Source organism: Apteryx mantelli, chromosome 2 (assembly GCF_036417845.1).
Source record: "Apteryx mantelli isolate bAptMan1 chromosome 2, bAptMan1.hap1, whole genome shotgun sequence".
Taxonomy (NCBI): Eukaryota; Metazoa; Chordata; class Aves; order Apterygiformes; family Apterygidae; genus Apteryx; species Apteryx mantelli.
The window spans coordinates 127881885-127898186 of NC_089979.1; the positions used below are offsets into that span (position 1 = coordinate 127881885).

Genomic DNA, 16302 nt, shown 5'->3' on the forward strand with positions numbered 1-16302 from the left:
ATCTAAATGAGATAGCATGAAAATCAAAATATTTATTTGCTCTAATGATGTAGGATATTAACACTTTCATTTCCTGTTTCATTCCTTCAGCAATTCCATGTGAAATTTGTTCCTCCAAAATTTGGGAATTTGATATCTCAAATACTTACAGAAAAGCACATGGTTTTAAGAAAGTCATTGCTGATCAGTCCGCAGAACACATCTGCTACAGGCTTTACTTAAAGTGCACTCCAAGACAGATGTTCAAAAGAATGTATTTCTTCTCACTGCTCTCCCTGCCATCATTCTAGTGAAAAAATTATACAGTTACAACAGATGCTTATATGGCTTCTGACAATTCTTATATTAGACACAACATTAGTTTATTGCCAAAACCAGATTTACTAGCTCAATGCTCTCCAGTAAAGGAAGTAAGCTGCTGTAAGGGGAATAGCTCTAATTATTCCTGGATTCAAGACAGGAGAATGCCATAAGGTATTACACTTAAGAGGGCAGTCAGAAGTTAGAGTTCTCAGAAATTCTAGGTTGGATTCCAGTTATTTTAATTTACTTTAGGTTATAGGACTATAAATCTGTTTCAAAACTCAAAGTTAAGATAGTGGGTTTAGGAGAGGACGTTCAGCTTGGTTAAAATACAAAAAAATCAACTCCCTTAGATGGAGTGCAATCCTATGCAAACTGCAATGCAGTTCACTGATTCTTTCCTTGTTCCATTTTGATTAATGAAAGCAGTGCATTTTCTCTCCTTCTGCCAGTGATTAATACTTCTCTGTGCTTTTTTTTTTTTTTTTTTTTTGGTAGCAGATTGTTGAGGGAGAGATTCCACAGCAGATTCTTTCTGAGACTGAGTTTTAAAAGGGCTTTGCCAGTCAGTTCGTTTTGTGAAAAGTGCTTCTCAGATCTGCAGCAGTGTGTAGCCTGGTCTGTATCTGTTCTGTGTCTCTGTTGAGGAGAGAAATAGTTTAGGAGATGCCCCTTTCAAAGTTCGTTTCCATCACTATAGATGATAGTGCAGGGTCAAAGAAAATGGCTTGGTCACTGCTTCCTTTCCCATGTGTAAGGAGTAGGCATTTTGGGGCAGTAGGAGACATTCATTTTAACTGAATCATAATTACATACTGGCCCTAGTAACAACAATTTGTTGTTCCATGTAAGTGGCTTGAGTTAAAGCCCTAATGTCTCTTTGGGCATGGAGGTAATACTTTTAAGCCGTTGCTGTCAGTGGCACAGATTACTTTTTCTCCCTGGGGAAGTAATGCCTCTAGTACTGACTAGGTCTAATTCATATCAGCTAGACCTTGATGGTGAGATGTGGCCTATTTTTAAAGAGCATTTCAGACTGTTATCTACACTAGTGACTCAGACAGTGTCAGGGGACGTTCCTGGTCACTGGAACTCAACCATCCCATCATTTCCATTGCTACAGCTGTCTCTGGATGACTTCTGGCCAAGGCTAACTCTCCCAAATATCCCTGAGCAGAGTCTGGAGTTCAGTGTGAGCCAAGACAATTTGTATGCAGCCATGCTGTTGTGGAGGATAAGAGAGTTTAGTAATATGGATGGGGACTGCTGTGCATCTGTTGGTCTCCATGCTGCAGAAAGGTACATTCGAGGCATTCAGTTTACTGTAGAGGTATGGTACATCTTCAGTACTTCATCTTACAGAACTTATTTTTTTAGTGTGCTTTTAGCTTCTAAGGACACCTTGTTTTCAATTCCTTGTTTTTTACTGGTGGTGAACTCAACTGATCACAATTTCAGCTCATGCATTAATGAAGATGAACTGCAAATATATTTTTGCTTGTGCTTGCTTTTATTTAAAAGTTGGAAAATGCAGACTGAAAGCATGTGCTGAAATAAAATTGTTGGCAGTTTGCCAGTATAACCTTTGATGTTGCCAAGCATGAGGGACCTACATATAGGAAAATATAGCTTTCCTATTAAATATGTGATCAAACCACCATGTGCATGTTTTATTCCTTATCTTAAAAGCAATGTTTTATATGGTTAATCTTATGTTGCAGTCTCCAAAATAACTATGTAACTACATTATAGAAATGAAATCTAGCACTCAGCCTTACATTTAACTTTCAAGTTAGGGTTCATATAGAAAATAGATTATTTCAGCAGGGCAGCTGAGACCACAATCTGCAAAATCCTCTTTGCACTTGGCTGTAAGCTCCACCCTTTAAACAAACTCTTTGTGCTGGTTTTAAATTGAATTTTTCACTGCACGAGTATCATTAATTAAATGGCAACACTAGCTTCAGCAAGCAACACATTTTTTCCCCCTAAAGCTCCTTGCGCAAGGACCCTTTCATTCATAGTTTGTGAAAGCCATTTTTCTTCTGCCTCACTGAGGAGAAAGCTATGCAATAGGCCTGAAAGGACAGTTCCCAAATCTAGTCATAACCACGAGCTACTTAAAATAGCTTGAAAACAAATGGTTTCTCCTCATCATCTCCTTTTCTTCTAGTCATTTTTTTGTCAGGCACATTTACCAGAAAGTTCCAAAACTCAGACACAGCGTGACGTTTCCCTACCTTACTCCTTTCCTTTCCATAGGCCTTTTACCCCCAGCTGTTGCTGTAGCTGCCAGCTCCATTCAATTAAGCTCAACAGGAATGCAGTCATCCTTCCATGGTTAATCCTGTTCAGGATTAATGAACTGTGCTTTAAACTGAGGGAACTGCTGGTAAAACTGAGGTATTAATTTGTTAGAAAATTGTGCTACTAATTAATGAAGAAGGTCGTTTTAGGACTCAGTGGAATTGAGTTTAACTGGAGAAGAAAAGTCCAAAGACAATTATGTGCACTTTTCTTCACTCTCCCTCTCTCTGTGGAAATCTTTTGTCATCAAACACCTTTTCTTCTGCCTCACTCCTGTCAGGTCACCACCAAGGCATGTCACCAGGAAGCATGAAGTAGAGGCGACAGTGAAATGAGGCTGAAGTAGAACCATTTGTTTCTTCATCCTTTGTTTCCAAGCAATGAACACTGTGTATAATGTGATTTATTTAAGTATTAAAAAACAGGGGCTGGTCAAAATAGTGAGGTCATTGCTTCTCCAGTCACACACCAAGAAAATTCCTGGTATTTGGCTTTCATGCTGGTCCTGGGAAAGTTTACGGTCATTCTCTTTCTCAGCTATGTTTGTTCTGTACCTTCGAGGAAAGGCTTAGGGGATATGTTAGAAACACTTGTCCTTTCACTTTCTAGATATCAAAAGCAGTGAGGATGGAGACCTAGACAAAGTGAAACAAAATGGAACTTTATCAGGAATGTGACTAACAAGCCAGGGCAGTGAAAGGAGAAGAAAGAGAAAAACAGGTGAAGATCTGATGTTTAAAAACAAGATCACAAGGGTCACCTCATCAAAAATTTTCAAATTCTGTTCCTGTTTGATCATACAAAATTTTGTTTATTTTTTCAGAGCCTTCAGCCCTTCCATTATGGTATGTTCATTAGTATCCATCCTGTACAACTTCAGGTAGATACCATGACATTCAATATTTAGTGTTGCTTCATTGAAGGAGGTCTTATCATAAAGTAATGAAATACACAACTTTTACTTGATCATTTAGATCTTTTGTATTAAAAAAACTATGATGTAGGGTACTTAACTCTTTAAACCATGCAGTTGTAATTAGTTTTATCTTGCAAAGAAATTGCATGGATCCTTCTAAGTTCTAAAAATGTACTTTTGACTCTCCAAGTGAAATATATCCATTTGGGGCAGGATATGTGTATAAAAAAAGATTGAATCCATGTTTTGAATGTAAAACAAAATCTAATTACTCAAGTTTTCATAATGTGATACTGAAAGGATTTTCTGTGCAGTATATTATAACGGGCCAAATATCAACGAACCACAAAATATGCAAGTTTGTATTCTGCACATATAACAGCAAAGGAGCCGAGGCATTTGAGTCAAAGTTCCCAAAAATGTTTTGTTTAAGTGCCAAATCCAGCAATGTACTAACACACATGCTTATGTTTAAGCGTATGAGTACAGAAAGTCAGCCAAGCAGAAAAAAGCCAGTTACACAGTTATTTTTGAGACAGTGCGTTGTTTATAATATACTCCACTGTTATAGATTCAGAAGAAATGATATCTTGTCTTGAAATATAATTACCACAGAGGACATGGATGGCAGGATTTTTAAAGCAGCCCAAGAAAATTGGGCACCCAGTTCCTAGCAGATTTGCAACTCTAATATGCTGAGACTTTTTTGAACATGACCGCATCAAGCACCCATACTGGAGCTGTCTGTTACTTGATGCAGGTTTTCTACAAGCAAACCAGTGAAAAGGTTTTTACAGTACTCAGAGGTCTTACAGTATAGTGGAATATTTTGTATCAAGTTCTCTTTGGCATAAGAAAGAATATTCTTTTTTTTGGGGGGGGGGGGGGTTGTGGATAGCCTCATGGGCCAAATGCTCAATCCTTTGATGTCAATGGCAAAGTTTGATTTAAATGAGACCAGAATGAATGGGCATGTGCTAAATCAGATATTTTTAAATGCATGCCACTTGAGCTTGCAGAAGGAAAAATAAGATCATAAATAGTTGTGATCTGTTTGAAGTCAAAGAGCACTTTTCTTTCTGTGGGTCTATTCATAGTTTCAGGATAAGAAATTCTTATGCTTAGTAGCAAGAACTGATGAGTGAGACTTTCACATACTCAGAGAAAAGAAAAGCATGAGTTGACTGCAATTTTCTGTGTCCTCAGTCTAAAGAAAATTCATGAGTCTTGTAGCTGGAATATAAAATTAATCCTGCTTAGTTAGGAGAACCTTAATTACACACTTGCCGTTTTCCACTTGAACTATGGTGTCTGTAGTACCCAATGGAGTCACTTCTCACTGAATTTTTTATCTGATTTTGTTTTCTTCTTAAAATAAATCTTTGATTTTGCCAGAGAGTAAGATTAGTTTTTATATATTTTTTGCATTTTTAGTATTTATACTGTTGCTATATTAAGAGCGGGAATACAAATGGATTATTGTGAATCCTGAAGTGTTCCCTTTTTGCTGCTGGAGTCCAGCTCCATACAATATTAGCAATCTGCTTCTACGTCAAAGCCAAACAGTGACAGTTGCAATAATGAATATTTGCTGCAGGCCACTGGTATGAAAATAGCACAGTGCTGCATGCCTGCGTCACCAGGAACAAATCTTCCATTTGACTGTGACTGAATTTCCAGGCTCGATTTTAGATCATTTATTACTGAAATAGTTCTTAAGATTTTGTCATAATATAATGTTAAGAAATGCTGATTCAGTCTTCAAGGCATCAGTTCAAATGTCTTCCTACTGCTTTTTGGATTTTTAATCCCTTATACCTTTAATGATATACCCTGTATTTAGGACACCAAACTCTGTGCAGGGAGCAACACTGTATAATATTCAGAGATACATGCTGGTTAGTTTAGCAGGACTGGTGAGAAGAGGATTTGAATTCTCTTTTTATGAACTTACTTAACTAACAGCCTTCGGAATGTTTCCACCTTAATTCCTGTGAATATTTCCAGCATTTATATGAGGGAGAGCAGCTTGGCATCTTTAAATATGTCATGGCTTTTCCGTTGTGAACTCAGGCTCTGGATTGTTTTCTTGCATGTTTTGATGCAATTAGTGCATTTGCATTAATGGAATATACAATGTATTAAAATAAGGCATATTTTGAAAGGTGTATGAGTAGAATCTATGCTGTGAACACTGATATTTTTGCTAGTTGAAGAGTTAGTTGAAGAGTTCTGGTGACATTTACCATTTTTAGTTTAACTTTTATGTACAATGCTGCTCTCATGCATGTACATTAAAATGCCCTCAAAATGACTAACATAATTGACTGTATTTTCTTTTCACTTTAAGATAATTGCATGGTGAAATACAAGATCACTGTCCAGATAGGAGGTCAGATATCTGAAGCAGAATAAAATCTGCAATTATTTAAGCTTTTTATAGTTCATTGCCTCAGGTTTTCCTACATGTGGAACATAAAGAAACGATAATCTATACTTTGCTTAAGGCATACTGACCCTTGCACTGCAAAGCTGGTAGTGGTCATTGATGTATGGATCTAGTTTCCTGTAAGATTAGGATGAGTACCAACCTTGCCATCGATCCTTAGAGAATGTTCATATTTTTCTTTTTCTCTTTTCCTTCCCTTTCCCTGCTGCTATCTGCCCTCTACCTTCCTTTACACAAAGAAAATGCATTGGCTAGCTCTACTACTGTATAATAGTCTAAGGATGAAGAAACTGAAGTTTTAAAGTGCTACTGAGAATGGGCTTTTAATGAAAATCTTTTCACTGCAGCAACATTCAACTGAAGAAAGCCAACATCAACATGGCTTTTCTGGGATGGGAAAGGAGTGACTAGTTAAATGTGTAATTTTGTGGACAGATCTAGAGAGGCTTCATTTACTCATCAGTTTCCCAACATAAGGCTGAATGTTTCAAAATAGTATTTTTCTTTTGAAACATTATTGTTGATCAGTGAAAAATAAAAAATAAGAACAGAATGTTCAGCAAGAAAGCATTGTTCATTCTGCAGTCATGTTTGATGTCCTCAGTACATTCAGGATATAACCACCTCCAGAATCACTCCCAGGAAAAAAAAATACTCTGATTAGACCTTGAATGGGACCATACCTTTTCTATGTGCTTTAATGCCTGACAGTATGTAGAATATTCATTTCATAAACACAGCTTTTTGGTTTTATGAATAATAATTTTCAAAAACTCTTTTGGAGGATACAGAGAAAATACACATGACAAAATACACATATCATAGAAGTCCACAGGGCTGGAAGGGACCTCAAAGGTAACCTAATTATCCCCACTAACTGAAATGGGATCATACCTGTGTTTCTTCTGCAAATATTTGTTCAGCCAGTTCCAGGTCCTCCAACAAGCAATATTTCATGACCTCAGTAGGTAGGCTATTCTAAGGCTTTACAAGCTTTAATATTAGAAAGAATTTCCTGATGTCTAATCTGAGTCTCTCTTACTGTAATCCAATATTCCTTGTCCTGTTCGGAGGGATCAGGGAGAAGAGTCTATTCTCTTATTTTTAGCTACCTTCTACAGATTTAAAAGCTGTTGTCAATGTTTACCCTTCATCTTCCATAATCTTAAATGAACAATACCAATTCTTGCAGCATTTCTTTCGGCATATTCTTTCAGCATTTTTTTCCCCAGGCCATGTTTTCTAAACCTCTTATTTGTTTTGGCTTCCTACCTTGCAGCCCCTTCCCAGGTCCCTCTCCGGTTGGTTTGCATTTGTATTGTTGCTGAATTACCAGCAGTGCAAGTCATTGCTAATTTGAAGTTTGCAGTCCCTAGACTGGACACAGTGCTGATTAGAGGAGAAAAAATACTTCATAAATCTTTCACTTTACACTTCCAGTATGATGGGGGCCTTTTCCATAATACCCCTATGGTATAGCTGACCTGTGTTCACCTTGTTTTCCACTACAGACAACTTTTTCTGAAAATCCAGTACTGGGGCTGTTCTTCATCCTGTTTTAATACATCAGATTAATCCTACTGAGTGTGGATTCCTGCAATTGTCTTTATAAAAAAGCATCTTATTTTCTATAGACTGTTTCTCCAATGTGTTATTGTTTTGAATCGTGTCTCCCAGTGTGTTTTCATCTGCTCCCAGTTTGCTATTGTCTGCTAAGTTAATAGACATGTTCTTCATTAATGAAATTGTTAAACAGGATTAGTCTGAGCCATACCTCTGCAGGCATCATTTAATGTGTCTCTCCAGCATCATAACACATACTGGGATCTACAAGCCAAAGAATACTTATTTTATCTATTCTAATACATGACAATAGATAAAGCATATTGCAGGTAGAGCACACTAACAGCAAGGGACACATGAAACCAAACTGAGCTGTTTACATTGGAAACTACCTAATTCCAAGAGTAATCTCAGTAAAGTAAATAATATTTCTTGTGGGAGAAGCTGCTGCTCAATATGTTTAAAATGGCAAAATACAGCACTGAAAAGCTTTTTCTCTCCAAAAAGGCAGGACTGCACCTGTGCCTTGTTTCCTCCTGTCACTTATTTCCCATCTTCTTCTCCGCCACTTCAGTGCTGGATCTTAGTCCTGTATCCTGATAAGTACTTAACTACCAGATGATACTGCCATATAATTTTCTCTTTCTCTGGCACTGCGGAGATATTTAATAGGAAATAGGTGAGCTTCAGTGGAAGAGACTAAGAGGTGAAAATACCATGCTCTCCGGAGGGATAATCTGAGTCCAGGGCACTCGGACTCCAAAATGGGATGAGAGATCCCGTGGAGAGATCTGTGGGAACCCTGCAGGAGTTTAAGCTGTCAGCTCCGTGTTGCGGTCAGGACTTGGATGGCATGTCCTTGGCAGAAATGTAGGCCCTCTCAATACTTACCTGATGGAAACAAAACTCATCTGGAGGCTTGAAGAGCTTGCTGGGTTAACTGGCGCTATTGAGCACAGATGCTTAGAACTTAGTCATACAAAATACTATTTATACATTATTCAGACCACAATATTATTGTGTATTTTCTCTCTCTTGGGTTTGAAAACTGTACAAACCCCACTTGTTCTTAGATTCAGGCACTAAATTTCCAAATAGATTTAGGTATATAACATGCTTAGAGCTTTCCTAACACAAAATTGATACACAGAACAAAAGTCTGACTAGTGTCTGTGTAGATCTTAAATATAGAATGTTGTATATTTAATCACTATCATTAGTATATATTATTAGGGTGTGTGTGTGTATATATATGTATACTAGGTATTAATAATTACTATTCATTTAATATTAGTTTTGGCTAAGATCAAGTGAAGTGTCAATGTTTTATTTTATCTGATATCAAGAACATACAATTATTTTAATTTTAGTTTTGTGAGTACAGAATGTTAAAACTTTAAGTTGACTACTTAATCAGAGTATTATGCAGCACTATGGCAGTTTATGTACCTGAAGGGCTGTGTATAAATATTAACTGCCTATTTTACTGGTAATTTATTTGATCTCTTTTAGTGAGTTATCCTTCAGTTGTACAGTACAGTCTTAATGACCTGTCTTTGCAGTTTATGAATTCTGTATTTACTGGGTGTTAGCAGAATGCTGGAACCAGAATACATGGCATTTCAATACATGGGAGTATTGTATTTTGTAAACATGAAAAATACAAAGAAGGAGGTCAGATTTAGTTCATTACTATTAGTCGTTTCACCAGCACGCTCTGGCTCTCTGTGGGGTTACAGCATTAGGATGCAAACATGCAAACACCAAGGGTCACCACCTTCTATTTTGTTTCCCTCCATCTCCTTCCTTTGCCCACAGACGTTGCCACAGGGACACCAGCAATATCAACGACGACAACCGTGGAAATCCGGAAGAGCAGTGTTATGACAACGGAGATCACCTCTAAAGTGGAGAAAATCCCCACGACAGCCACTAGCAGCACCACATGCCCTTCTGTGGAGACAGAGGAAGAAAAAGCAAAAAGACTGCTGTACTGTTCACTATGCAAAGTCGCTGTCAACTCTGCCTCGCAGCTGGAGGCGCACAACAGTGGTGAGATGGAGCAGTGCTTGCTTTCTTCCTTTTTTTCCTTCTTTCTCAAGAGCTCTGCAATTATCTTCCCCTGAATAGATTAGATCTCTTGCAACAGGGGACAAAGAGGTGGCAGAACACTGGCAATTACATGGAATTCATTAACTATTAAAGAATAAAAATGACAAGCAAGTAGACTTTCATAAAGGGGGAAGAAAGGAATTTTACTGCTTGCAAGTTACCCATTTTCTTCCATTTTAGCTTTTGCAGCTTCCAGACCTTACGGAGCTAAGTGACAGCTCATGCTTCATTACCTTTGATGTTCAGAGTTCACATACTTTTGTTTATGCCAGCTAGTAAACTGCGTATGAATGCCTTTAGTGTTGTGTGAAATCTAACAAACTAAGGCTGAAACAGGGAGCATCAGTCAGTCAGAGTTCAATGATGAGAGTTAGAATACTTAGCTACATATGGTCTGCTAATAACTATTGAAAATTGTATATATTTTTCCTTTGTTTTGGTTGGCTGATAGTGATTACTGCTTGAGAGCTGAATGGGCAATTCCTTACCTCTGTCTTTCTTAAGTTTTAAACCTTTCCTAATTAGTAGAGCTGAGCAGCATTAATAAGTTCCAGTGGTAGAGAGGCATCATTCACAGTCACTGTTTTAAACATCTTACTGATTGGGTTTGTGGTGAGCAGGGTTAAAAGATCTTGGGATTTAATACAGTAGCAGTGATCATCTATGATAGTCCTACAATAGTTGCCTTATTTTGGGTGTCGGGGTTATCCGAGAGCATAGTAAAAAGAAGTAAGAGACAGAAGGATAACCTCAGCTCTGAAACAGAGACAGAGATGATATACCTGCACCAAAATGAGGAATGGTCTTCTGATGTAATAAAAAAAAGAAACAACTTTGGCATGGCTGTAGAATCCATTTAAATTAAAAAGGAAATGATAATTTGTTGGTATTCATGAGAAACAAAGCTTAATCAGTTTTAAATGCTGTGTTTGCTGTATGCCAGATCTTCAACTGGTAGAAACTGAAGTTAATAAAGCTGTACCCATTTAACCTATTTAACTTTATATGAAGACTGTATTCTAAACATTCTTCTGATCAAGATGAGAGCCTAAACATTATTCTGAATATTTATACAAAACACCTCCAAATTTAGCCTTCTATGCTGATAAACTGTGTATATGCTCACATGCCTGCATGCTTGTAGATGTGTACATGTGAATGCATACAGTAATTATTATTGGAGCACTAATTCTTTACATAGCAGTAGTCCATTGTCATCAAAGATTACCTGCGTGGAAGTCAATAGTGCAAGAAAGTGTATAGTCTGAATAAAGGTACAGTCACAGTACACTATTGTTTTCTATACAACATTTATTTTAATAAAAAATAAAAGCAAAGTGCATAGTTCTCACATGTTTTGGTTTCTGACCAGGCCATTAAGATCTGTAAGTTGCTGCCAGGAACCTCTGTCCCTTTGTGATTTGGGAACTAATTAGTTAATTACAGATTTAAGTGTAAGCTACCTAATGCATACTGTTTATCAATCCATTCATGAGGACTACAAATCAAAGCCAACTACATCTTTAATAGGTAAATTACTCTTCCTTTGCAACTACAATTCAGGTCTTATTAGCAGCAGGAATTAATGAGAAATGTCACACCCATTTAACTTCACATCAGGATACTTGACTGTACCACTACTTATTGGTGTGGCTGCTTTGTTCTAGTGTATTACCTACACATAAGTAATTTAATAAATAAATATCAAATGTGAAATATTATTACATTAGTATGAATCCGATACAGGCAAACACTGTCATATTCCAAGGATAACACATGGCACCAAGCTGAGGTTCATATATATATATTTTTTTAAGAAAAAAAAAAAAAACAATGAATGCAACCAAATTGCCAAAGTTTTTTCTGTTTCCCATTTCTAATGTCTCCAGGGACTAAGCACAAAACTATGCTGGAAGCTCGGAATGGAAGTGGAACCATAAAAGCGTTTCCCCGGGCAGGCGTAAAAGGCAAGGGACCTGTGAATAAAGGAAACACAGGCCTTCAGAACAAAACATTTCACTGTGAAATATGTGATGTGCACGTAAACTCTGAGACACAACTGAAACAGGTACTCAGCTAGCTTGCAGAGTGTGAATCCTTGGCTATTCTTTGTTTTCATGGTGATAAAGTACCAACACAATCAGCATGTGTCAGTCTGACAGTTAACATCTAAATGGAGCTTGCAGATTTTGTCCTTTGTACTTGACCTTTGTGCTGTGTGTTTTGGTTTTGGTATGATTTTCCCTTGCACCAAATGCATTTTCTCAAAAGCTCTTGATTGTATCTTTTTTAAAAAGAGTTATAGAATCTCTGAGCTGCAACATGTTACAACTGTCTTTAGAGTACTATAATTGTCGTGAACTGATAAACCCTGCCATTTAGTGTGCTGCATGATATCTGCCGTGACAAAGATGTGGAGGTGGGTGCAATAAGTATTTTCACAGAACACTGAATAACCTTAGAAATGCGGGATGGATAGGATTTTTAATTTTTTTTTTTATCAGTGTTGCTCTGTAACTGAGAAGCATGACCTCCAAATTGCAATTACACTAAGTTATATTCAGTCATTCTTCAGATGAACAAAGCCTTTGTTCTGTAAAACACTTAGTTTAATTCCATATGCCTTTTGGAATTAAATACTTGTTAAGGAACTTTACAAGAATGAAGATAAATTCTGTAATGGACAATAGCAGTACTTGTCTTAGGTTTTCAGGAAAAAAATGTCCAGTTAATTCTTCTGTCTTTGTTCTTTTTGTGAGAACTCTTTTGAGAATGAAAATGAAAGTAAAACAATTAGTTCTGGAAAAAGTCACTTACATCTGGTACTGCAATAAAGTCTGTGTAGAAGGATTCTTGTAAAATCTAATAGATTTTATGAAGAAGATAATGGATTTTGTGATTTTATTTCACTGTCACTTAGTTTGATATTTAACCATCTTTCAGCTGAAATTTTAAAAGTATCTCTGAGCTTCTTAGGGACTTAAAAATTTCTTTCTTTTTTTTTTTTTTTTTGAATAGGGGACACTCCACTTCTAATGTTTGTCCAAAACTTTCTATCAGCAGTGGGTTGAGTTTGATAGGTGCTTTACAGAGACAGGGATGAATTTTTCAAAGGCTTCCAACTTTGGCCTAGTTCAGGTCCTGTTGAAGTTAACAAAGGTGGGAAATTCATTGACTGCAGTGGAAGCAGAGTTGAACTGAGCACTTCTGAAAATCACAGTCCTAATACGTGGTTCACAAAGGAGTTATTCAAATTGGAACAAACCAAGTTCCCATTCATTACTGAATTAGTCAAAGTGATGCTGGTGTGGAGAGCAGTAGCTTTCAATATTGGAGCACCCTTGTCTAAAGCAGAAGCTGAAGTGGTCTGTTAAGGAAATGATGCTCATTGATTTTTTTTCCAATATATTTTTTAACAGCACATAAGCAGTAGAAGGCACAAAGACAGAGCTGCTGGGAAACCACCTAAACCTAAATACAGCCCTTACAACAAACTCCAAAAGGGAACACATCCTCTAGGGGTAAGCCAATCACCATCTTATTCACAGAATCCTTTTAGAAATATGAGTGGAAAAATACTTAAGATGGGAAGGGTAGTGTAGGTGATGGGAGTGTCTGAATGAGCCCATAGATGCCTATGAGAGACTTTTTATTTACTTTGATGGGCACTGGACTACAATCCGTATGTGCTCATTTTGTAACTGCACTGAATGACCTCAGAAAAGAACCTTGTTTCAAAGGTCATTAGACAGCAAGAGTGGAAAGAAATATCCAGATGCTAAACAGGATCATTCCAGTTTTCACCAAAGACAATAATGGTGAAATGACTAAATAAAACTCTATAAACATAAAAACTTTAATTCTACCCTAATTTAGAAAACTACTCAGATAACAATTGAAACAATTAAAAAGAAATCCATCTTTCAGTTCATTCCACTCGGCTTCAGCATGGTTCTGGTCACATTCCCAACTGCCAGGATAAGCTTTCTGAAGCACAGTTCTTGTTAGCTTCAAAGGATGAAAATAAAAAAGTTTACTTTTTAATAAAAACCCTGTTAGGATTCTGCCATTAGTCAAAAAAACAGCTTATATTGTGGGTTGGGGAGTGAAGCATGTGGCATTTATCTCCATCAGATAAACTGTGTGATTTTTTTGTGTGACATGTGGTTTTGTAAGGGTTTGTAGAGGGTTTTGGCAGGGGGAGGGTGTTGACTCATTGGCCTCATACAAATCATCCACTCACTCATTGTCCATCTTCTTTAAGAGAGACAGAATTTGGAGCTCTTTTCTGTGAAAGCCCAGTTCTCTTCTAGTTGAACTAACACTCTTTTCCTGGCAACAGAAAATTTGTCCTTTTTGGGACAGCCCTAATGTGTGGTATATTTATGCATCGTTCAGTTGGGTGGGTGCTTTCCCAGATGTCGTAACATACTGTATTGCACCATTCTGGCAGACCCGCTGGTAAGGAAATGGCTCCATAGGGTTTTTCAGTAATACTCCAGGGAGACCAAGGTCTCCGCCAGATATAAATTATACTGAAAGGAATAGAAAATATATAAATAGGAAAGTAGGATATGGAATAGCTAAAGCCTCACAGACAGGATTATTATTCCTTTAGGAAATTCGTTGTTTCCCAAAGGATGGAAATAACTATTACATTACTGTTGCTGTTACTGTGCACATAGTCATCTATTCGCTTATTTATGTAGTGGTGATTTCTGAGAACTCCAGTCAAGGCCATTCAGTTGCTGCACAGACAAATAACACAGGCACATGTCCTTCTCCTGCTCTCTCACTCCCACAGTCCACACCATCAGGCCAGTGCTCACAATCCACAAGTCAAGCCAGAGGTGAGCAAAGAGGCAGAAAAAATTTAAAGGGAAGAGAATGAGTTAGCAATAAACCAACAGATATCAGTAGTAGAATAGAGGCTGCACTGAGGAAGGATAAGAGCAGTTCTCCATTTCGTTTTTTGTTTTTGAATAGAAAAAAATACCAAAATTGCTGTCACTTCAACTGCAAATGGCGTAGCAACAAGCCAAAGATGTGCTAATTTTACTTTGAATATAAATGTTTTTGATGAGCTCTAGACTTTGCTAACTTTCTTAACTCCCCACTAATTTTTCAAGTCACTTATTGTCCCTTCATTCACTCCACTATAAATAAAACAAATAGTGCCTACTTAACTCTTCATGTTGACCTGTCGTATAGTACTTGCAGAGAGATTTGAAAAGAATGTACATTGTACTATACATGCTAAATATTTTTGTTATTGCAACTGTGTTGAAAGGACAATCAGAAACATTTTGATAAATGAACTAAAAGGCTATCTAACTTCAGTAGAAGTTTCTGATTCCTCCAAGAACTGCAAGGTTGTCCTAGCCTTTTTATATAAAAAATCACCTAAGATCTTTGCTCTTCATGACAAAAATGCATCAGCATCACCAAAATTTTCTCTGCAGAAGTTAGAAAAAGGACATGCTACATTTTCATAGTTTTTCTAGAACAACAGCTTTCCAATGTCATATTTTCAATACATCATTTATAATGCTTTGTCCAGTCAAGTTATGTGTATTTCAGAAAAAAAAGCTTTATGAATTCCCATGGTACAATTTCACGGTTTAAGAAATCTTGTAATGTTGGGACTGATTTAATACGTCAAGCCACAATTGTCCAGTATATATAAAATACCAGACTAGAGAGAAAAAGTTATCTGGCATTTGATCATTTTACAAGTATACACTTTTCTGTAGTAAAATGGCTCTGATGAAAAACATCACAGACCACAGTAAGAACCACGTTGGAGGTTTTTTTGCACTTTTAGAGGTTTTTTCTTTGTTTGTTTTTGAGGGTTTTTTACTGTCTATTCTAAATAAGGCTGAAAAAAACTGTTTACTAAATAAACAGTAAGGAAAGAGGAAAAAGTGAAATATTCAGAAAGGAAAGAATACAGCTTGGATCAGTGGGTCTAGCACTGATCAAGAAAAAGATAAGGTCATTGATTTTTGTACGTGCAATGAGAAGATTTGTATCTAACACCCATTATGTCCTTCATTAAGAGAAGTATAGAATTTGGTCCCCTTTGAATATCTCTCCCAGAGAAAGACCTTGAGGCCAGCAGAGTTGCCAGTGGGTATTAAGAAAAGTCAAAATCCAGTATCCAGCTGGTTGGTAAAGAAACAAAAAATTTTTGGAATACAGTGATAATGTAATGATGAAACTTGCCAGACGATTCCTGTCCTTCCTTTCTGACTATTCACTCAACAAAGTACTGTTAAGCGGAAAATATCAGACTGATATAGTGCAAGATAATTATTTGAAAAACCTTTTCAATTTCAAGAATGGGAAATTGGTCTTTCCCTGTGAGTGAGAAGTGTCCATTCTTAGACTGAGATGTACCACACCACGTATATATTCTTGGCAAAGGACAGCAGTTCATCCCAGGATATGGACCCCACCTAAAGTCTGACAGAGCCAGTGAGAACTTTTCTTTGTCATTGGGTGAGGTTTATATCCTTGTCTCGGAATTACAAAACCAGAACAACAAAGGTATTCAGGCTCCTGGCTTTTCATTAGAAAATTAAAATCCCATCGAAATCTACAGAAATCTGTATTGACTACTCTGGTGTTCATCTGTGTGCATACAAAATGT

At 37.0% G+C, this 16302-nt stretch overlaps 1 protein-coding gene across 6 annotated transcripts in view; it reads left to right on the top strand.

Moving 5' to 3' along the window:
- Nucleotides 1-16302, top strand: part of ZNF385D (zinc finger protein 385D) — a 445449-nt gene that overhangs the window by 424867 nt on the left and 4280 nt on the right. For 4 of the 6 annotated variants that reach the window (XM_067291510.1, XM_067291511.1, XM_013941432.2 and 1 more), the window contains 3 exons: nucleotides 9357-9590; nucleotides 11540-11718; nucleotides 13070-13171. In XM_067291510.1, the coding sequence (XP_067147611.1) occupies nucleotides 9357-9590; nucleotides 11540-11718; nucleotides 13070-13171 (515 nt within the window). The remainder of the gene's footprint in view (nucleotides 1-9356; nucleotides 9591-11539; nucleotides 11719-13069; nucleotides 13172-16302) is intronic. The other 2 variants (XM_067291512.1, XM_067291513.1) reach the window with 2 other exon arrangements.